General features: G+C 49.0%; 1 protein-coding gene across 3 annotated transcripts in view; it reads right to left on the bottom strand.

Annotated features, from left to right (window-relative positions):
* The window catches only part of SBNO1 (strawberry notch homolog 1), a 257,136-nt gene that overhangs the window by 7,510 nt on the left and 225,469 nt on the right, over nucleotides 1-24,157 (bottom strand). For all 3 annotated transcript variants that reach the window (XM_063964507.1, XM_063964505.1, XM_063964506.1), the window contains 3 exons: nucleotides 24,055-24,149; nucleotides 22,758-22,850; nucleotides 13,797-13,934 (listed from right to left, as the gene is read on the bottom strand). In XM_063964507.1, coding sequence (XP_063820577.1) covers nucleotides 13,797-13,934; nucleotides 22,758-22,850; nucleotides 24,055-24,149 — 326 coding nt within the window. The remainder of the gene's footprint in view (nucleotides 1-13,796; nucleotides 13,935-22,757; nucleotides 22,851-24,054; nucleotides 24,150-24,157) is intronic.

Here is a 24,157-nt window from a genome sequence, read left to right as displayed (position 1 = left end):
TTCCATCTTCCTATCTTTAGGATTTTTCAAAGTCACAGACTGTACAGAGGGAATAACTGTAGCTTTCGCTAAATGTGAAATAGGAGCGTCTACCTTTGGGGCTGCTTCCCAAAATTTTGTGGTTCCTCCTCTGTAAAAGGATATAGAAATCTCAATTTCTTAGGGGCCTGGAAACGAGAATCCGGTTTAAGCCAGGGCTCCTTTAAAATATCCGCTAAGTGTGAGTAAGAAGGAAAGACAGTAACTTGTCTTTTCGATCTTTTGAAGAAGGCAGAGGAAGTCTCCGCCACCGCCGTATCCTGAATATTAAGAGTCTAACGGATGGCTTCTATCAGCAATCTAACACCTGAGCTAGTAGATGGCTCCTCATCTTCCCAAGCCGAAACCTCGTCCGACTCTGGGTCTACTTCCCCGTCCTCCAATGGGGATGTCATAGAATCCAACGGTTGTGGCCGTTTTGTAGCAGTAGAACTGCTGGCAGAGTTTACAAATTTGTTCAAAGATTGAGTTAAATCAGCAATACACCTGCCCATATTCTGAGCCCACAGAGGCTCCACCGGAGTTTGACTGGAGTCAGCCCCCGATCTGGACTGACTTAATTCTGAAATGGCATCAACCATGTTCTTGGCCCATGGAGGCATAGACTGATCTGTGGAACCTCCCTGCTGGTCCGCCACTGATGCACCAGAGCACGAAGTACAGAGAGTACCCGCGTCTGCGCTACACCTAGCCAGCTTTGACCCACACTGAACATGAAAAATAACAACCGAGGCTGTTTTCCCCTTTGTAGATTTGTCTGGCTCATTGGCCATATTAGTCAAGTGCTCTACAAATGAACTATAAACCACCTCCGTATAATAGTGACCTAGCAGTGAACCCACAATTAGAGTGACACTAAAAATAAGATTTTACACTTACCGGTAAATCTATTTCTCGTAGTCCGTAGAGGATGCTGGGACTCCGTAAGGACCATGGGGAATAGACGGGCTCCGCAGGAGACATGGGCTCTTTAAGAAAGACTTTAGACTCTGGGTGTGCACTGGCTCCTCCCTCTATGCCCCTCCTCCAGACCTCAGTTAGAGAAACTGTGCCCAGAGGAGATGGACAGTAAGAGGAAAGGATTTTTGTTAATCCAAGGGCAAGATTCATACCAGCCACACCAATCACACCGTATAACTTGTGATAAACTACCCAGTTAACAGTATGAACAAACAACATAGTCTCGGTCCAAACCGATGAACTATAATATAACCCTTATGTAAGCAATAACTATATACAAGTCTTGCAGAAGAAGTCCGCACTTGGGACGGGCGCCCAGCATCCTCTACGGACTACGAGAAATAGATTTACCGGTAAGTGTAAAATCTTATTTTCTCTTACGTCCTAGAGGATGCTGGGACTTCGTAAGGACCATGGGGATTATACCAAAGCTCCCAAACGGGCAGGAGAGTGCGGATGACTCTGCAGCACCGATTGAGCAAACAGGAGGTCCTCCTCAGCCAGGGTAAAAAACTTATAGAACTTTGCAAAAGTGTTTGACCCCGACCAAGTAGCAGCTCGGCCCAGCTGTAGTGCCGAGACCCCTCGGGCAGCCGCCCAAGACGAGCCCACCTTCCTAGCGGAATGGGCCTTAACCAATTTCGGTAACGGCAATCCTGCCGTAGAATGCGCCTGCTGAATCGTGTCACAGATCCAGCGAGCAATAGTCTGCTTTGAAGCAGGGCTGCCAACCTTGTTGGCTGCATACAGGACAAACAGTGCTTCTGTTTTTCTGATCCTAGCCGTTCTGGCCACGTAAATTTTCAAAGCCCTGACCACATCAAGGGACTCTGAATCCTCCAAGTCACGTGTAGCCACAGGCACGACAATAGGTTGGTTCATATGAAAGGATGAGACCACCTTAGGTAGGAATTGAGGACGGGTCCGCAACTCCGCTCTATCCATATGGAAAACCAGATAGGGGCTTTTACGTGATAAAGCCGCCAATTCCGAAACTCGCCTAGCCGAAGCCAAGACTAACAACATGACCACCTTCCAAGTGAGATATTTCAACTCCACTGTTTTAAGTGGTTCAAACCAATGTGACTTAAGGAAACTTAAAACCACGTTAAGGTCCCAAGGCGCCACCGGAGGTACAAAAGGAGGCTGAATATGCAGTACTCCCTTCACAAAAGTCTGTACTTCAGGTAAAGAGGCCAATTCCTTTTGAAAGAAAATGGATAAGGCCGAAATCTGAACTTTAATGGAGCCTAATTTTAGGCCCAAATTCACTCCAGTTTGTAGGAAGTGAAGAAAACGGCTTAGATGGAATTCTTCCGTAGGAGCATTCCTGGCCTCACACCAAGAAACATATTTTCGCCATATTCGGTGATAATGTTTAGACGTCACGTCCTTCCTAGCCTTTATTAGCGTAGGAATGACCTCATCCGGAATACCTTTTTCCGCTAGGATCCGGCGTTCAACCGTCAAACGCAGCCGCGGTAAGTCTTGGAACAGACAGGGGCCTTGTTGTAACAGGTCCTGCCTTAGAGGAAGAGGCCACGGATCTTCTGTGAGCATTTCTTGCAGATCCGGATAGCAGGTCCTTCGTGGCCAATCTGGAACAATGAGAATTGTTCTCACCCCTCTTCTTATTATCCTCAACACCTTGGGTATGAGAGGAAGAGGAGGAAACACATATACCGACTGGAACACCCACGGTGTCACTAGGGAGTCCACAGCTACCGCCTGAGGGTCTCTTGACCTGGCGCAATACCTTTGTAGCTTTTTGTTGAGACGGGATGCCATCATGTCTATTTGGGATAGTCCCCACCGACTTGCAATGCGCGCGAAGACTTCCTGATGAAGTCCCCACTCTCCCGGATGCAGATCGTGTCTGCTGAGGAAGTCTGCTTCCCAGTTGTCCACTCCCGGAATGAACACTGCTGACAGAGCGCTTACATGATTCTCCGCCCAGCGAAGAATTCTGGCGGCTTCCGCCATTGCCACTCTGCTCCTTGTGGCGCCTTGGCGGTTTACATGAGCTACTGCGGTGATGTTGTCTGATATATGGCCCTTAGTTCCAGGATGTTGATGTGAAGACAAGTCTCTTGACTTGACCAAAGTCCTTGGAAATTTCTTCCCTGTGTGACTGCTCCCCAACCTCGGAGGCTCGCGTCCGTGGTCACCAGGATCCAGTCCTGAATGCCGAACCTGCGGCCTTCCAGGAGGTGAGCACTGTGCAGCCACCACAGGAGAGATAGCCTGGCTCTGGGAGACAGGGTAATCCTTTGATGCATTTGTAAATGAGACCCGGACCATTTGTCCAGTAGGTCCCATTGAAAAGTCCTCGCATGGAACCTGCCGAAGGGGATGGCCTCGTACGATGCCACCATCTTCCCCAGGACACGGGTGCAGTGAAGCACTGAAACCTTTTTTGGCTTTAATAGGTTCCTGACCAGAGCTATGAGCTCCTGAGCCTTTTCCATCGGAAGAAAAACCTTTTTCTGTTCTGTGTCCAGAATCAGGCCCAAAAAGGTCAGACGCGTTTGTAGGAACCAGCTGGGACTTCGTAATATTGAGAATCCAGCCGTGCTGTTGCAACGTCCTCACTGACACGCTGTCTAGTAACTTCTCTCGAGATCTCGCCTTTATGAGGAGATCGTCCAAGTATGGGATAAATGTGACACCCTGCTTGCGCAGGAGCACCATCATTTCCGCCATTACCTTGGTGAAAATTCTCGGGGCCGTGGAAAGCCCAAACGGCAACGTCTGAAATTGGTAATGACAGTCCTGTACCGCAAATCTCAGGAATGCCTGGTGAGGAAGAAAAATCGGAACATGAAGGTAAGCATCCTTTATGTCCAGGGAAACCACCAAATCCCCCCCCCCCCCCCCCTCCAGGCTGGCGATGACCGCTCTGAGCGATTCCATCTTGAACTTGAACTTTTTCAAGTACAGGTTTAGGGATTTCAGATTCAAAATGGGTCTGACCGAACCGTCCGGTTTCGGAACCACAAACAGGATTGAGTAATACCCCTTTCCTTGCTGGAGAAGAGGAACCTTGACTATCACCTGTTGCAGGTACAATTTTTGAATTGCAGTTAACACTAACTCCCTGACGGAGAAGCTGGCAGAGCCGATTTGAAAAACCGGCGAGGAGGCATCTCTTCGAATTCCAGCCTGTATCCCTTAGAAACAATCTCTATTGCCCAGGGATCCACCTGTGAGTGAACCCAGACGTGGCTGAAAAATCGAAGACGTGCCCCCACTTGATCTGGCCCCCCCAGGGAAGCCCCAACGTCATGCGGTGGATTTTGCAGACGTAGGGGGAGGGGGGGGGGGGGGAGACTTCTGCTCCTGGGAACTAGCTGTGTGCAGCTTTTTTCCCTTGCCTTTACCTCTGGCAAGAAAGGACGATCCCCGTACCTTTTTGCTTTTATTTGAACAAAAGGACTGCATTTGGTAATGAGGTGCCTCCTTAGTATGTTGTGGGGGAACATAAGGTAAAAAAATAAGAATTTACTTACCGATAATTCTATTTCTCGGAGTCCGTAGTGGATGCTGGGGTTCCTGAAAGGACCATGGGGAAATAGCGGCTCCGCAGGAGACAGGGCACAAAAAGTAAAGCTTTAGGATCAGGTGGTGTGCACTGGCTCCTCCCCCTATGACCCTCCTCCAAGCCTCAGTTAGGATACTGTGCCCGGACGAGCGTACACAATAAGGAAGGATTTTGAATCCCGGGTAAGACTCATACCAGCCACACCAATCACACTGTACAACCTGTGATCTGAACCCAGTTAACAGTATGATAACAGCGGAGCCTCTGAAAAGATGGCTCACAACAATAATAACCCGATTTTTGTAACTATGTACAAGTATTGCAGATAATCCGCACTTGGGATGGGCGCCCAGCATCCACTACGGACTCCGAGAAATAGAATTATCGGTAAGTAAATTCTTATTTTCTCTATCGTCCTAGTGGATGCTGGGGTTCCTGAAAGGACCATGGGGATAATACCAAAGCTCCCAAACGGGCGGGAGAGTGCGGATGACTCTGCAGCACCGAATGAGAGAACTCCAGGTCCTCCTTAGCCAGGGTATCAAATTTGTAGGATTTTACCAACGTGTTTGCCCCTGACTAAATAGCCGCTCGGCAAAGTTGTAAAGCCGAGACCCCTCGGGCAGCCGCCCAAGATAAGCCCACCTTCCTTGTGGAATGGGCATTTACATATTTTGGCTGTGGCAGGCCTGCCACAGAATGTGCAAGCTGAATTGTATTACACATCCAACTAGCAATAGTCTGCTTAGAAGCAAGAGCACCCAGTTTGTTGGGTGCATACAGGATAACAGCAAGTCAGTTTTCCTGACTCCAGCCGTCCTGGAACCTATATTTACAGGGCCCTGACAACATCTAGCAACCTGGAGTCCTCCAAGTCCCTAGTAGGCGCAAGGCACCAAAATAAGCTGGTTCAGGTGAAACACTGACACCACCATAGGGAGAGAACTGGGGACGAGTCCGCAGCTCTGCCCTGTCCAAATGGACAACCAGATATGGGCTTTTTTGAGAAAAAAAACCCCACCAATTTGACACTCGCCTGGTCCAGGCCAGGGCCAAGAGCATGGTCACTTTTCATGTGAGATGCTTCAAATCCACAGATTTGACTGGTTTTAAACCAATGTGATTTGAGGAATCCCAGAACTACGTTGAGATCCCACAGTGCCACTGGAGGCACAAAAGGGGGTTGTATATGCAATACTCCCTTGACAAACTTCTGGACTTCAGGAACTGAAGCCACTTCTTTCTGGAAGAAAATCGACAGGGCCGAAATTTGAACCTTAATGGACCCCAATTTGAGGCCCATAGACACTCCTGTTTGCAGGAAATGCAGGAATCGACCGAGTTGAAATTTCTTCGAGGGGCCTTTCTGGCCTCACACCACGCAACATATTTTTGCCACATGTGGTGATAATGTTGTGCGGTCACCTCCTTTCTGGCTTTGACCAGGGTAGGAATGACCTCTTCCGGAATGCCTTTTTCCCTTAGGATCCGGCGTTCCACCGCCATGCCGTCAAACGCAGCTGCGGTAAGTCTTGGAACAGACATGGTACTTGCTGAAACAAGTCCCTTCTTAGCGGCAGAGGCCATAAGTCCTCTGTGAGCATCTCTTGAAGTTCCGGGTACCAAGTCCTTCTTGGCCAATCCGGAGCCATGAGTATAGTTCTTACTCCTCTACGTCTTATAAGTCTCAGTACCTTAGGTATGAGAAGCAGAGGATGGAACACATACACCGACTGGTACATCCATGGTGTTACCAGAACGTCCACAGCTATTGCCTGAGGGTCTCTTAACCTGGCGCAATACCTGTCCCGTTTTTTGTTCAGACGGGACGCCATCATGTCCACCTTTGGTATTTCCCAACGGTTTACAATCATGTGGAAAACTTCCCGATGAAGTTTCCATTCTGCCGGGTGGAGGTCGTGCCTGCTGAGGAAGTCTGCTTCCCAGTTTCCATTCCCGGAATGAAACACTGCTGACAGTGCTATCACATGATTTTCCGCCCAGCGAAAAGTCCTTGCAGTTTTTGCCATTGCCCTCCTGCTTCTTGTGCCGCCCTGTCTATTTACGTGGGCGACTGCCGTGATGTTTTTCCCACTGGATCAATACCGGCTGACCTTGAAGCAGAGGTCTTGCTAAGCTTAGAGTATTATAAATTTACCCTTAGCTCCAGTGTATTTATGTGGAGAAAAGTCTCCAGACTTGATCACACTCCCTGGAAATTTTTTCCTTGTGTGACTGCTCCCCAGCCTCTCGGGCTGGCCTCCGTGGTCACCAGCATCCAATCCTGAATGCCGAATCTGCGGCCCTCTAGAAGATGAGCACTCTGTAACCACCACAGGAGAGACACCCTTGTCCTTGGATATAGGGTTATCCGCTGATGCATCTGAAGATGCGATCCGGACCATTTGTCCAGCAGATCCCACTGAAAAATTCTTGCGTGAAATCTGCCGAATGGAATTGCTTCGTAGGAAGTCACCATCTTTACCAGGACCCTTGTGCAATGATGCACTGATTTTAGGAGGTTCCTGACTGGCTCGGATAACTCCCTGGCTTTCTCTTCCGGGAGAAACACCTTTTTCTGGACTGTGTCCAGAATCATCCCTAGGCACAGCAGACTTGTCGTCGGGATCAGCTGCGATTTTGGAATATTTAGAATCCACCCGTGCTGTTGTAGCAGTATCCGAGATAGTGCTACTCCGACCTCCAACTGTTCCCTGGACTTTGCCCATATCAGGAGATCGTCCAAGTAAGGGATAATTAAGACGCCTTTTCTTCGAAGAAGAATCATCATTTCGGCCATTACCTTGGTAAAGACCCGGGGTGCCGTGGACAATCCAAACGGCAGCGTCTGAAACTGATAGTGACAGTTCTGTACCACGAACCTGAGGTACCCTTAGTGAGAAGGGCAAATTTTGGACATGGAGGTAAGCATCCCTGATGTCTCGGGACACTATATAGTCCCCTTCTTCCTGGTTCGTTATCACTGCTCTGAGTGACTCCATCTTGATTTGAACCTTTGTAAGTGTTCAAATTTTTTTAGATTTAGAATAGGTCTCACCTAGCCTTCTGGCTTCAGTACCACAATATAATGTGGAATAATACCCCTTTTCTTGTTGTAGGAGGGGTAATTTGATTATCACCTGCTGGGAATACAGCTTGTGAATTGTTTCCCATACTGCCTCCTTGTCGGAGGGAGACCTTGGTAAACCAGACTTCAGGAGCCTGCGAAGGGGAAACGTCTCGACATTCCAATCTGTACCCCTGGGATACTACATGTAGGATCCAGGGGTCCTGTACGGTCCCAGCGTCATGCTGAGAGCTTGGCAGAAGCGGTGGAACGCTTCTGTTCCTGGGAATGGGCTGCCTGCTGCAGTCTTCTTCCCTTTCCTCTATCCCTGGGCAGATATGACTCTTATAGGGACGAAAGGACTGAGGCTGAAAAGACGGTGTCTTTTTCTGCAGAGATGTGACTTAGGGTAAAAACGGTGGATTTTCCAGCAGTTGCCGTGGCCACCAGGTCCGATGGACCGACCCCAAATAACTCCTCTTCCTTTATACGGCAATACACCTTTGTGCCGTTTGGAATCTGCATCACCTGACCACTGTCGTGTCCATAAACATCTTCTGGCAGATATGGACATCGCACTTACTCTTGATGCCAGAGTGCAAATATCCCTCTGTGCATCTCGCATATATAGAAAATGCATCCTTTAAATGCTCTATAGTCAATAAAATACTGTCCCTGTCAAGGGTATCAATATTTTTAGTCAGGGAATCCGACCAAGCCACCCCAGCTCTGCACATCCAGGCTGAGGCGATCGCTGGTCGCAGTATAACACCAGTATGTGTGTATATACTTTTTATGATATTTTCCAGCCTCCTGTCAGCTGGCTCCTTGAGGACGGCCCTATCTATAGACGGTACCGCCACTTGTTTTGATAAGCGTGTGAGCGCCTTATCCACCCTAAGGGGTGTTTCCCAACGCGCCCTAACTTCTGGCGGGAAAGGGTATACCGCCCATAATTTTCTATCGGGGGGAACCCACGCATCATCACACACTTCATTTAATTTATCTGATTCAGGAAAAACTACGGTAGTTTTTTCACATCCCACATAATACCCTCTTTTGTGGTACTTGTAGTATCAGAAATATGTAACACCTCCTTCATTGCCCTTAACGTGTGGCCCTAATAAGGAATACGTTTGTTTATTCACCGTCGACACTGGATTCAGTGTCCGTGTCTGTGTCGACCGACTAAAGTAAACGGGCGTTTTAAAACCCCTGACGGTGTTTCTGAGACGTCTGGACCGGTACTATTTGTTTGTCGGCCGTCTCATGTCGTCAACCGACCTTGCAGCGTGTTGACATTATCACGTAATTCCCTAAATAAGCCATCCATTCCGGTGTCGACTCCCTAGAGAGTGACATCACCATTACAGGCAATTGCTCCGCCTCCTCACCAACATCGTCCTCATACATGTCGACACACACGTACCGACACACAGCACACACACAGGGAATGCTCTGATAGAGGACAGGACCCACTAGCCCTTTGGAGAGACAGAGGGAGAGTTTGCCAGCACACACCAAAAACGCTATAATTATATAGGGACAACCTTATATAAGTGTTTTCCCTTATAGCATCTTTTATATATTTCTAACGCCAAATTAGTGCCCCCCCTCTCTGTTTTAACCCTGTTTCTGTAGTGCAGTGCAGGGGAGAGCCTGGGAGCCTTCCCTCCAGCCTGTGAGGGAAAATGGCGCTGTGTGCTGAGGAGATAGGCCCCGCCCCTTTTTCGGCGGGCTCGTCTCCCGCTCTTTAATGGATTCTGGCAGGGGTTAAATATCTCCATATAGCCCCCGGAGGCTATATGTGAGGTATTTTTAGCCAAAAAAGGATTTCATTTGCCTCCCAGGGCGCCCCCCTCCCAGCGCCCTGCACCCTCAGTGACTGCCGTGTGAAGTGTGCTGAGAGGAAATGGCGCACAGCTGCAGTGCTGTGCGCTACCTTAAGAAGACTGAGGAGTCTTCTGCCGCCGATTCTGGACCTCTTCTCGTTTCAGCATCTGCAAGGGGGCCGGCGGCGAGGCTCCGGTGACATTCCAGGCTGTACCTGTGATCGTCCCTCTGGAGCTAATGTCCAGTAGCCAAAGAAGCCAATCCGTCCTGCACGCAGGTGAGTTCACTTCTTCTCCCCTAAGTCCCTCGTTGCAGTGATCCTGTTGCCAGCAGGACTCACTGTAAAATAAAAAACCTAAGCTAAACTTTTCTAAGCAGCTCTTTAGGAGAGCCACCTAGATTACACCCTTCTCGGCCGGGCACAAAAATCTAACTGAGGCTTGGAGGAGGGTCATAGGGGGAGGAGCCAGTGCACACCACCTGATCCTAAAGCTTTACTTTTTGTGCCCTGTCTCCTGCGGAGCCGCTATTTCCCCATGGTCCTTTCAGGAACCCCAGCATCCACTAGGACGATAGAGAAATTAGATTTACCAGCCGTAGCAGTAGAGACAAGGTCCGAGAGGCCTTCTCCAAAGAACTCCTCCCCCTTGTAAGGCAACGACCCCATATGCCGCTTTGAGTCGGCATCCCCCGTCCACTGTCGGGTCCACAAGAGTCGCCTAGCAGAAATAGACATAGTATTTATTCTGGAGCTTAGTAAACAAATGTCTCTTTGAGCATCCCTCATATATAACGCAGTATCCTTGATATGCTCTAGGGTCATTAGAATGGTATCCTTATCTAGGGTCTCAATCTCCGTAGACAAGGAATCTGTCCATGCTGCGACAGCACTACAAACCCAGGCCGATGCCATAGCCGGCCTAACAATAGTACCAGAATGTGTGTAAATGTACTTCATGGTAACTTCCTGCTTACGATCCGCAGGATCCTTGAGGGTAGCAGTATCCTGGGAAGGCAGTGCCACCTTCTTGGATAAGCGTGTCAACGCCTTGTCTACTTTAGGCGAAGATTCCCATCGTATCCTGTCCTTTTGTGGGAAGGGATACGCCATAAGAATTTTTTTGGGAACTTGTAGTCTCCTGTCTGGAGATTCCCAAGCCTTTTCGCACAATTCGTTTAGCTCAAATGAGGACGGAAAGGTGATCTCAGGCTTTTTCTCTTTATATATGTGTACCCACGTGTCAGGGACAGGGGGGTCCTCAGTAATATGCAAAACCTCTTTAATAGCAATGATCATGTAACGAATACCTTTAGCCAATTTTGGCTGTAATTTTGCATCCTCATAGTCGACACTGGAATCTGAATCCGTGTCGGTATCTGTGTCAGTGATCTGGGATAATGTGCGTTTCTGAGACCCAGAAGGTCCCGGTGCCACTGGGACAGGCATGGTCTGACTACCTGACTGATCCCTAGCCTCCGTCTTGTCTAATCTCTTGTGCAATAAATTTACATTAGCATTCAAGACATTCCACATATCCATCCAGTCCGGTGTCGGCGTTGCAGACGGCGACCTGACAATCATGCACTCCCCCTCCTCCTTAGGCGAGCCTTCATCGTCAAACTTGTCGACACACGCGTACCAACACACTCCACACACACAGGGAAACTCTTTTCTGAAGACAGGTTCCCCTTTAGGCCCTTTGGAGAGACAGAGAGAGAGTATACCAGCACACACCCCAGCGCTATATAACCCCGGAGAAAAACACAGAATGTTTATCCAGTAGCGCTGCTGTAATGTATAATCGACAATTATGTGCCCCCCCCTCTACTTTAAAACACTCTTTCACCGTGTGTCAAGTAGGGGAGAGTCCGGGGAGCTTCCTCTCAGCGGTGCTGTGAAGAGAAAATGGCGCTGGTGAGTGCTGAGGGAGAAGCCCCACCCCCTCGGCGGCAGGCTTCTGTCCCGCTCAAACTTAATAAAATATGGCGGGGGCTCTTTTATATACATGTACAGTGCCCACCTGTACATGAATATAGTCATTTGCCATAGGAGAGGTATTCTATTGCTGCCCAGGGCACCCCCCCTGCGCCCTGCACCCTTACAGTGACCGGAGTGTGTGAGGTGTGTGGAGCAATGACGCACAGCTGCAGTGCTGTGCGTTACATCAGTGAAGCACCAGAGGGCTTCTGCCGCCTCAGTAGCCTTCTTTCTTCGTTTCTTCCGGCTCTGTGAGGAGAACGGCGGCGCGGCTCTGGGATGAACGCCCAGGACGAACCTGTGTTCCACTCCCTCTGGAGCTAATGGTGTCCAGTTGCCGAGAAGCAGAGCCTATCATTTAAGTAGGTCTGCTCCTCTCTCCTCAGTCCCTCGATGCAGGGAGTCTGTTGCCAGCAGAGCTCCCTGAAAATAAGAAAAAAACCTAACATGCTTTCTTAGCAGGAAACTCAGGAGAGCTCCCTGCAGTGGACCCATCTTCCTCTGGGCACAGTCTAAAACTGAGGTCTGGAGGAGGGGCATAGAGGGAGGAGCCAGTGCACACCCAGAGTTTAAAGTCTTTCTTAAAGTGCCCATGTCTCCTGCGGAGCCCGTCTATTTCCCATGGTCCTTACGGAGTCCCAGCATCCTCTAGGACGTTAGAGAAAAGATGTCTGTTACCTCTCCCTAGAACTAGAGAAATAACACCATGTCACAAATATACTTGCTGTTAGCCGATCCCCACTGAATAAACAGAGTGAGAAGTGCTACTGCTATTCTTCTAAACAAAGCTAGACTGCTGCTGCTATTCCTCAGTGACAGAGTGCGTGTGCTGCACAGCGTCACCCGTACAGAAGCTGGAGAAGATGGCGTCGAGGAGCACTCTAGAGGCTGGGCGGAAGCGCGCGTGGGCAGAGCAGGGCGGGAAATCCGTCCCTTCTTGCATTATGTAACCGTCGCGGCTGCCCTCAGTAGATGTACTGCAGCCGGAAGTCCGTGGCTCCCGTGCGCCGGTACACACACCAGCTCTGCGGGCAGCGGTCAATGTGTATGGCGGCCCCAGGGAGTGTCGCACTACTCTCCCGGTCCGCCTGACTGCTCGGTTAAATGGTAGCAGGAATAAGGAAAACCCTCGCTACCTAGCGCCACCTGCAGGCCGGAGAGAGGCCTGCAGGGGAAAGGGGTGGTGAGGTGCACAGGGGTGGGGGGGTGGGGGGGGGGGGGGGGAGCTGCACGGAGAGCACACAGTACAGAAATAGAACTATGTATAGAAATAGGAGGAACAGCACAATACTGTCAGGGACAGATTTTGACTGTCCTGTACCTAATCACTGCCGGCATCCTGTTCAACTAGAGAGAGGAAGAAAGCCCCAGTGACCGAAGTGTGGTGGCCCTCCAGCAGCAGAGTAGTGGGAAAAACTTCTTTCTAACTAACCCCACTCTAGCAGTACCTGTCACCTGTATACAGGGACTAGGTACTCCAGAAATGCCCATAAAATAACAAATAAACCTCACTAAAATCTAAGGAGAAAAACAAAACTGTGTCTGTACTCCACAGGCACAAAACTAAAACAGAGTTGCTGGCTAGGCAGGAAAGAGATGGGAGGGGTTAGAGGGGGGAGGAGTCCGTTTTAATAGGTTCTGTGCCAAACTCCACTACCACACACACCTCTATCCCAGAAGTAACGGCGCTGCATCCCCCAGATGGATGAAAGAGAAACATGGTGAATTCATTACTCACTGACACATTATAAAAGACCCACAGGTGAAGTAAATTATTTCACTTGCAATCCTGTGAGGAGACCTGGAAAACATGAACTGTTGGGGGTACATTTGAGGATCGAGGTTGAGAACCACTGGGTTAGGGTTATGAAATAAGACCCGCTATTCACAGCACACTGGAAAAAGTGGGCTGAGCTGAATGACGCAAATAGTACGGCCCGCTACCATCAGCTGCCCATGCACCTGCCCTCTGGGTATTCCTAAAGAAGACAACTAATAAAGTTGGTAAGTGCTCATGTAGTTAACTGATCAAACTGGAATTGTTAATTTCTACATACAAATAAGATAAATTACTAAACAAATAAAACAAAGGACATCACATTGCGCAGTAAAGTTAAGGTTCAAATAGATGGGGGAGGAGAATTTTATATGTGGCGTCTGGACACTCTTACCCAATTCTCTAAGATATGTAACACCTAGGTGCCCCCACCATAAGTATGTAACAACTGTCGCTACATGATTACAAGTATCAAACCTATTTGCTAACTGGAGAATTGTATTTTCTGAAACACCACGTGCTGCTTTTCCACAAAACATTTACATGTCTATTTGTTAAATGGCACATAAAACTGTACATTGTACACTAAATTAAGTGTTACCTTCTTATATTTCTTTTTCAAGTCTGACAATGTTTCGAGTTTCAGCTGCTTTCCTGTGTTGGGTCTGTACACCAGGAAAAGTTTCTTTTTTGGGTTAATTTCTTTAACTAAAATAGCTGTTTTCTTGTTATTCCTTATCTGAAAATGGAAGAAAGAAAGAAACTAGTGCACACACAGTAGTAGTAAGCAGCACAGAGGCAGATTAAATTATCTGCTTCGCGGGATGCGTCTCTCCAGCCGATTTATGCTTGTAGCCGATAGAGGTTCAAGCAAAAATCAGCTACTGCAAATGAATCTGCCGCACATACGGCAACAATAAAACAAAAAACACAACCACAACAAGGAAAAAAAACAAACAAAAAAACACACATGTAGAGTTTTATAATTGTGGTGGACAAGAGAAACAGAATTTGGGGCAGTACTGATTGTGTAATGCAGGGGTGGGGAACCTCCGGCCCGCGGGCCGTATAAGGCCCGCAAAGCCGTTTGGTCTGGCCCACCAGCTTGTGTCAGTGAGACACGCTGCCGCTCAATCCGGCGGCAGCGTGTCTCAGCTGTCAGAACAGGGAGGAGAGCGCGGCTGTCGGGTGGGAGCGGCGGCGTGTATGACTTGAAACCAGCCGCCGGTTCGTGAGCCAATCAGAGCTCGCGGACCGGCAGCCAATCAGAAGCCGCGGCTGCCAGTCCACGAGCTCTGATTGGCTCTCGAACCGGCGGCTGGTTTCAAGTCCTACATGCCGCCGCCCAACATAGCCGCGCTCTCCTCCGTGTCCCGTCGAAAGCAGCACGGTAAGCAGCACGGAGGGGAGGGGGGGCAGGGCATCTGTATACCTGGCACTGTGGGGGGCATCTGTGTACCTGGCACTGTGGGGGGCATCTGTGTACCTGGCACTGTGGGGGGCATCTGTGTACCTGGCACTGTGAGGGACATCTGTGTACCTGGCACTGTGAGGGACATCTGTGTACCTGGCACTGTGAGGGACATCTGTATACCTGGCACTGTGAGGGACATCTGTATACCTGGCACTGTGAGGGGCAATTGTGGATCTGGCAGCGCACTATTGGGGGCATATGTGTATCACGTCCCATTTTAACTGGCCACACCCATTTTTTGGTGCGCACACACAGTACCTCTAAGGGGCAGTCCTACTGGGGGGCAGGGTAATTTTTTAAGTTTAGAATTTTTGTATGGCCCCCGAAGGATTTTATAAATATCCAAATGGCCCTCGGTAGAAAAAAGGTTCCCCACCCCTGGTGTAATGGTTAGCATTACTGCCTCACAGCACTGAGGTCATGGGATCGACTCCTATCATAGTCCCAACTGTGGAGCTTGTATATTCTCCCCATGCTTGCGTGGGTTTCCTCCGTGTACTCTGGTTTTCTCCCACAAACCAAAAATATATTGGCTCCCAACAAAATTAATCCTCGTGTGAGTGTGTGTGCGTGCACATGTGATAGGGAACAGACTACGTTCCAGATTGTAAAGCACTGCGGAATATGTGCGCGCTATATAAATAAAATACATTTTAAAAAAGACTGTGGAATTTCAAATATGAAGTTGACATGATTTTAAATGGCTTGTACTGTACAAAACGACAGCAGCATGAGGGCCTAATTCATGTTTGTACACTAATGCATTAGCAAGTGCGATTGTCTAGGCTGCAGAATTGCTAATGTTAGAAAGTGTAGCAGCCACCCAGTAATTAAAAGAGACACCATGTTTTTGCAGGTACAACCTCGCAGCTGCCAGCAGATACATGCCCCATAAACACCCATGACACGTCTGCGTTTTTCCAACCACTTCCCATAAACTCTCAGTTAACGCCTACAAATCTGTCACTTCCTGTCAATCACTACATCCGGATTGCGAGCGACATCGCAGCAGCACCTTTGCGCATGCACATTACGATCGCAGCACATGCAGTCTACTGATAAACACTGTGTACAAACACGAATTAAGCCCTAAAAGCAGGATGTTCAGTCTATTCAAAGCAATAGTAAGGTTCAGTGGTAATACCTACACAACACATGGATGATTTTATGAATATTTCACACCTAACACGAGTTTTATGGTAAGAACTTACCTTTGTTAAAACTCTTTCTGCGAGGTACACTGGGCTCCACAAGGAAAGACATAGGGGTATAGAGTAGGATCTTGATCCGAGGCACCAACAGGCTCAAAAGCTTTGACTGTTCCCAGAATGCATAGCGCCGCCTCCTCTATAACCCCGCCTCCCTGCACAGCAGCTCAGTTTTTAGTTAACCAGCCCAATGCAGTAGCAGGAAAAGAGACGACAACGGTTATTAGCCACGGTTCCGGTATGAATGGTCGACCATGTTATGGTCGACAGTCATTAGGTTGACCACTATTGGTCGCCATTGACATGGTCGACACATGAAAAGGTCGACACGTGAAAAGGTCGACGCGTGAAAAGGTCGACGCGTGAAAAGGTCAACGCGTGAAAAGGTCAACACATGAAAAGGTCAACACATGAAAAGGTCAACACATGAAAAGGTCGACGAGTTTTTCTTAAACTTTTTTTGGTGTCGTTTTTTGCGTAAAGTGACTGGGAACCCCAATTAGTGCACCGCTTCGCTCACCATGCATCGGGCATGGTGCCTTCGCTCCGCTACCGCTTCGCTCGGCACAGATTACCGTTCCAATCGTAGTCCACGTGGATCGTAAAGTATGGAAAAGTTCCCCAAAAGAAAAGAAAAAGTAAAAAAAAAAAAAAAAAACATGTCGACCTTTTCATGTGTCGACCGTGTGTCCATGTCGACCACGTCAATGTCTACCAATAGTGGTCGACCTAATGACCGTCGACCATGTGAACGGTTACCAGTAGCCACATACACCACACTCTCACGACAGGAGAAGTGTCAGCGGCTAATGCCATACCAACCCAAAGAAGCTAAGTGCGCCAGGGTGGGCGCCTTGTGGAGCCCAGTGTACCTCGCAGAAAGAGTTTTAACAAAGGTAAGTTCTTACCATAAAACTCATTTTCTGCTGCGGGGTACACTGGGCTCCACAAGGAAAGACATAGGGGATGTCCTAAAGCAGTTCCTTATGGGAGGGGATGCACTGTAGCGGGCACAAGAACCCGGCATCCAAAGGAAGCATCCTGGGAAGCGGCAGTATCGAAGGCATAGAACCTTATGAACGTGTTCACTGAAGACCACGTAGCCACCTTGCACAATTGTTCAAGGGTCGCACCACGGCGGGCCGCCCAAGAAGGTCCAACAGATCGAGTAGAATGGGCCGTAATGTGAGCAGGAGCTGACAGACCAGCCCTTACATAAGCATGTGCAATCACCATTCTAATCCATCTGGCCAAAGTTTGCTTGTGAGCAGGCCAGCCCCGTTTGTGAAATCCAAACAGCACAAAGAGAGAATCAGATTTCCTAACAGATGCAGTTCTCTTCACATAGATGCGGAGAGCCCGTACCACATCCAAAGACTGCCCTTTGGGAGACAGATCAGGAGAAACAAGTGCCGGAACCACGATCTCCTGATTAAGGTGGAACGAAGAAACCACCTTAGGTAAATAACTGGGACGAGTCCTAAGAACCGCCCGGTCACGGTGAAATATCAGATATGGGGAACTACAAGACAAGGCACCCAAATCCGACACTCTTCTAGCTGAAGCAATAGCCAGCAGAAACACCACCTTAAGGGAAAGCCACTTAAGATCAGCTGAACCAAGAGGTTCAAACGGAAACTCTTGTAACGCCTCCAAAACCACCGACAAGTCCCAAGGAGCCACAGGCGGGACATAGGGAGGTTGGATACGCAACACACCCTGAGTAAAGGTATGCACATCAGGTAAGGTCGCAATCTTCCTCTGAAACCACACCAACAAGGCAGATATTTGAACCTTGAGGGAGGCCAGACGCAGGTCTAAGTCCAGGCCCTGCTGAAGAAAGGCCAACAACTTGGCTGTACTAAACTTGGAAGCTTCATAATTGTTAGATGCGCACCAAAGTAAGAATAACAGACCCTATAGTAAATCCGAGCAGAAGCCTGTTTCCAGGCCCGCAGCATAGTTTTAATGACCTCTTCAGAAAAACCCTTAGCCCTCAAGACTGAAGCTTCAAGAGCCACGCCGTCAAAGACAGCCGGGCTAGGACCTGGTAGACACAGGGGCCCTGAACGAGGAGGTCTGGGCGTTGTGGAAGTAGAACTGGACGCTCTGACGAGAGGCCCTGCAGGTCTGAGAACCAGTGCCGTCTGGGCCAGGCTGGAGCTATGAGAAGCAGAATTCTTCTTTCTTGCTTGAACTTCCGAATTACCCTGGGCAGGAGTGAAACCGGAGGGAACACGTACGGCAGTCGAAACCTCCACGGCACCACCAGCGCATCCACGAATGCTGCTTGAGGATCCCTCGTCCTTGCTCCGAAGACCGGAACCTTGTGATTGTGTCGAGACGCCATCAGATCTACGTTTGGAATGCTCCACTTTTCTACTAGGAGTTGAAACACTTCTGGATGGAGGCCCCACTCTCCGGCGTGTACGTCCTGAAGACTGAGAAAGTCCGCTTCCCAATTCAGGACTCCCGGAATGAATATTGCCTATATGGACGGTAGATGGCGTTCCGCCCAATGTAAAATCCGTGAGACTTCCTTCATTGCCAAACGGCTTTGAGTGCCGCCTTGACGATTTATGTAAGCCATTGTGGTTGCGTTGTCCGACTGTACTTGAACAGGACGGTTCTGAATTAAATGCTGGGCCAGGTTCAACGCATTGAAGACCGCCCGCAATTCCAGAACGTTGATCGAGAGGAGAGATTCCTCCTTGGTCCACCGACCATGAAGGGAGTGTTGCTCCAGCACCGCTCCCCAACCTCTTAGACTGGCATCTGTCGTCAACAGGACCCAGTTGGATATCCAGAAGGGACGGCCCTTGCACAATCGTTGGTCCTGGAGCCACCAATGCAGCGACAGACGGACCTCCGGAGTCAATGAGATCATGTGAGACCTGATCCGGTGAGGCAGGCCGTTCCACTTGGCTAGAATCAGCATCTGGAGGGGGCAAGAATGGAATTGAGCATACTCCACCATGTCGAATGCTGATACCATGAGGTCCAGCACCTGCATTGCCGAATGTATCGACACTTGCGGACGAGAAAGGAAGCAACGAATCCTGTCCTGAAGCTTCAGGAGTTTCTCCTGAGACAAGAACAACCGCTGGTTGTGAGTGTCCAATAGCGCTCCCAGGTGCACCATGCTCTGAGCAGGGACCAGGGAGGATTTCTTCCAGTTGATGAGCCACCCCGTGGGCTTGTAGAAACTGGACAGTCATATCCAGATGACGTAGGAGAAGTTTTAAGGAATTTGCCAGGATTAACAGGTCGTCCAGATACGGCAGTATCCTGTCCCCTTGATGGCGGAGTACCACCTTCATCACCGCCATAACTTTGGTGAAGACTCGCGGAGCCGTAGTTAAACCAAAAGGTAACGCCCAAAACTGGTAATGGAGGTTGCTAACCGCAAACCTCAGGTATTGCTGATGTGACACTGCTATAGGAATATGCAGGTAAGCATCCTGTATGTCCAGAGAGACCATGTAGTCCCCAGGTTCCAAGGCCAGAACCATAGAGCGAAGGGTTTCCATACGGAACTTGGAAACTTTCACAAACCTGTTCAATGCCTTGAGGTTGAGAATGGGCCGGGAGGACCCATTCGGTTTCGGGACCAGAAACAGCGGAGAATAGTACGCCCGGCCCCTCTGAGCAAGAGGCACCTGTACTATGACTCCTGTATCCAGGAGGGTCTGTACCACCGAATGTAGAGTGTTTGCCTTTGTCTGGTCCAACGGGACGTCTGTCCGGCAAAATCGATGAGGGGGTCGGTTTTTGAATGCTATGGCGTAACCTCGAGTGACGACTTCCCGTACCCAGGCATCTGAAGTGGTCTTCAACCATTCCTGGGTATACCCTAGAAGCCGGCCCCCCACCCTGGGATACCCCAGGGGGAGGCCCGCCCCGTCATGCGGCAGGCTTATCGGTCTTGGAAGCTGGCTGACGGGCAGCCCAGGCTCTTTTGGGCTTCGGCTTACCAGGTTTGGAAGTGCGGGCCTGCTTGTTGTACGCCTGACCTTTTGCTTTACCTGAAGGACGAAAGGGGCGAAGAAGTACCTTTAGCGTTCGACACAGAAGGAGCGGTACTTGGCAGACAGGCAGTTTTGGCAGTAGCCAAGTCAGCCACAATCTTATTTAAGTCATCCCCAAACAGAATATCTCCCTTGAAAGGGAGTACCTCCAGGGTTTTTCTAGAGTCCAGATCCACAGACCAGGATCTCAGCCACAATATCCGGCGAGCCAGGACTGATGTAGTAGAGGCCTTGGCTGCCAGGATACCGGCATCAGAAGCCACCTCTTTAATATAGTGAGAAGCTATGACAATATATGACAAGCATTGTCTAGCATGGTCAGAAGAGAAGAGATTTCAGCTTCTAAGTCTAGGGCCCATGCTTCAATAGCCTCTGCAGCCCATGTTGCTGCAATATGGGCCTTTGTGCAGCAACCGTGAGGGTGTAAATCGCTTTCAGACAACCCTCCACACGTTTATCCGTAGGCTCCTTTAGAGACGTGACGGTAGTGACAGGTAGAGCTGAGGAAACCACCATCCTAGCCACATGCGAGTCCACTGGAGGAGGCGTTTCCCAATTTTTAGACAGCTCTGGCGCGAGGGGATAGCGAGCCAGCATCTTCTTTTGAGGCACAAACTTCTTACCCGGGTTTCCCCAGGGTTCCTGACGTATATCCACTACGTGGTCAGAGTGAGGTAAAACTTGTTTAACCACCTTCTGATGCTTGAACCTATCTGGTTTCTTAGGAGGGTCGGATGGCTCGGGATCATCCGTAATCTGTAAAATTAATTTAATAGCCTCCAAAAGATCAGGAACATCCACATGTGAACTACCCTCCCCATCAGCAGTATCTGTGTCAGAATCTGTGGGGTCAGTGTAAGCGCCATCTTCATCAGACGAGGTGTCAGTGACAGCAGTGGATTGTGAGGAGATAAGAGCTCGCATAGAGGACCCCTTGGTCTAATGCGAGCGAGAGTAAGACTTTTTATTAGTCAAGGACTGGTTCAACTTCTTCAATAGAGCAGATAAATTATCCGCCCACGGCGGGTTAGCTGCGGGGACCTCATACGGTTGCACCGGCATAGGAGGTCCCATAGTGGGTGTTAGTTTAGTAACTAGTGTATGTAGAAGCGTGGAAAAAGCAACCCATGGTGGGTCATTATGTACCCCCATTGCCACAGTCCCACTGGGGGGCAAGGAGCCCCCAAAACCAGAGCCCACGGCTGCTGTAGTCTCCTCATAGTGATCTGTGGCGTCAGCAACACCAGCAGTGTGTTCCGCCCCAGAACCGTTACCTGCAGAAGCAGACATGATATAACTTGCAGTATCAGGTAACACAGTACAGATGTCAGCAGAACAATACCTCTTGCCCAAACCCCTGCGCAGTGTAGTCAGCACAAGCAGAGATACAGGAGAGATATAGTGACTAAAATCAGAGAAAAATACGTATTAAAGTATATCTTGTGAAAATCCTATATAAATATATAACCTGACGCACCAAGCCCCCTCAGGTTATAGAATATAGGGATAGCAAGTTGAGTGAGAGACACGAAATGGAAACCACTCAGCAATCTAATGCACACACACAGTCACAGTTGTACAATGCAGAGGTTATTACTAACAATAATACTGCACTGGACTAGCTTATTATATAGCTATGTAGTCAATAGATCTAACACTGCACAGTAAGAACTGGATGTATATCACAGGGTACTTGTACCAGAGAACCCTGACTAAATGCACTCTTTCTTAACTAACACTGTCTAATTGACATGTAGAATACTTAAGTGTCATGTAAAGTCACAGCGCTGACAACCAGGCGGCTTTACACAGGAGGATTTGCCAAAGCAGTCCCAGGAACAGTGTAGCTGAGAGAAATGGCACCCAGACACTGACAGGGAGTGAGGGAGAGACAGATATGCAGCTCCAAGGCGGGAACATTTGCGGGAAATGGCGACCTGGGCCTGGGGGAGGGGCTCCAGGTCTAAGCCTTATCCCCTCTGCTGGCAAAACCACCAGGTACTGCAGGCTACACATAAAAAGGTTTTAAGGGAAAACCTGACCTGCACCCATGCCCTGGTGATCTAGTGGGATCGCCTGTACTGCCACAGTGTCCACCACAGAGCGCGCGGCCCGCCTCCCGCCGGATCGCGATAACACACGGGTCCCGCGAGCGGGACCCACTCACCACCTCCCGAAGCGCGGCCACGCGATCCCAGAGAGCCCCTGTCGTGTGTGCCTGACCAGAAGAAAACCGGAGCCTCCTGCTGTAGTTACCCGGCAACCAGGGCTCGGGAGTGTACAGCGCCGCTGGGGAGAGATGGAGCTGCAGCAGTGAATGTCAAAAGACATATACACACTGCTGCCCTTGAAGTCTTCACTTTTCTTCAAAAAAGCTCTTCTTAGGGCTGCCCAGAGCAGCCCCTCTGTTATGTGCCTGCTATCTGCGGCACCAACTACAAAACTGAGCTCCTGTGCAGGGAGGCGGGGTTATAGAGGAGGCGGGGTTATAGAGGAGGCAGCGCTATGCATTCTGGGAACAGTCAAAGCTTTTGAGCCTGTTGGTGCCTCGGATCAAGATCCTACTCTACACCCCGCAGCAGAAATGTGTTTAGGAAGCGGTATTGGCTGAAAGTTACTTACAACCTATTTCTCATGAATTAATGTAAGGTGTCTAGTGAAGAGACTGTATTGGTAAAAGTATATGAGAAGTGCATGGATAATACATTAGATGACAAATGTACACTCACATGACATGGGGGAGCTAGGTAAAATGCATGAACAGATTCCCTAAAATAGTCAAGTAACCTACTTTATATAAAACACAACAATTTACAGGGGAGCATGTACTATTGTCACGCAGCATTGCTTACCTGAAGTGATAAATAAAACCCATCGTCTGGTCCAATTTGTTCAGCCCAGATTTTGGTTGCATCCTCCCAAGACATTCCTCTTTCTACACTTATCTGTGGACATTGAAAAATACACGTCATGGAGGCATACCCATACCACCAAGAGGCATTCAATGGAGCACAAGTAAATGTGACCCCCCCCCCCCCCCCCCCCCGAAATCCCCCCCCCTGCCATATATATCTGTACGAGTTCTGTTGCAGATAGCAGCAGCAAGACAATTTTAAGGCAGTGGTCAAATCTGGACAACTGGTATAGTTGCTGGAAAATCTCACAAGAAAAAACATGGAAGATTTCTGTAGCTGTGTAGAACAACTTGTGTTCAATGTACTCTAACGCTAGCGCATGGATTGCCAGCCCATGAAGGATGCATAATTAGCATGGAATATGCCCCAAAGAGAGTGCACTTTATGTAATACAGTACTTCAGACATAAGCAGGCCAAATGATCACGGTAAGCCACTTCCCAGATTTTCTCTGGTACAATGATTGTGTGCTCAGATCCAGACACACACAGCAGACTTTGTAGGAAACTCTGCTGCCACTGGGTGTGTGCAGCAGCTCCATTCCACCCTTAAAACTGCACGTAGTGACCACAGGCTAGGCTGTGGGGCAGGGGGGTTTCTCCCACCACGTTTGACTATGCCTAGCTTCCCAAGTGTGTTAATCTCTCTACAACCATCCATGAGGGCAGAAGAACTGAGGGTATAATGCTTCCTCACTTCAGTTGCAAATCCTAGATGTATTCTAAGGGGATTGGGAGCCCCCTTAGCTTAACTGTGTCTAGTGTGGAGCAGTGGTAACAGGCAACCCCCTCCTAGCTCCCACATCCAGCAACTTAAATCTAGCACCCATTTCTCCTGTGCAGGATCGGACGCTATGTGACCGTCTGGCCGCTTAATATATTTCCAGGTCTCTGCTCCCGATCAAGGAACAATGGGTACGGGAAACACAGGGGTCTCACAATTTTCTGTGGCTAGTGTGATATTTCTTGGAGGCGATAAAATAAGGATAGGCGATAAAAGAAGATAGAAAAACTAAAGTTAGACAACAGATGGGGATCTAGAGAGAGGGAGAGAGATTTTGAAGGTATATTATAAGGTGCCCAAGCTCCTACCAGAGAACTTTATACTCCAGTGTTCTAAAGTCTCCCACAAATGGAAGAGATTCAAATTCAACAAATATGCTATAACCTCTTTGGAAATAAGATTTCATAAAAAAAAAAAAATCACATCCTTAAATGTCAGTTTTTAACACTTACTGTGTACAATTCCACATGACCTGAGGTGGAATACCCTGGAGTCAGGAACTTCTTAACCTCAGCTTTCCTTACTTTTTCATCCCCAGAACCAAGATCTACAATA

The sequence above is a fragment of the Pseudophryne corroboree genome, chromosome 1, assembly GCF_028390025.1.
Source record: "Pseudophryne corroboree isolate aPseCor3 chromosome 1, aPseCor3.hap2, whole genome shotgun sequence".
NCBI lineage: Eukaryota > Metazoa > Chordata > Amphibia > Anura > Myobatrachidae > Pseudophryne > Pseudophryne corroboree.
Note: the sequence above shows the minus strand (reverse complement) of the source record. Positions and strands in the feature narration are given on the sequence as shown.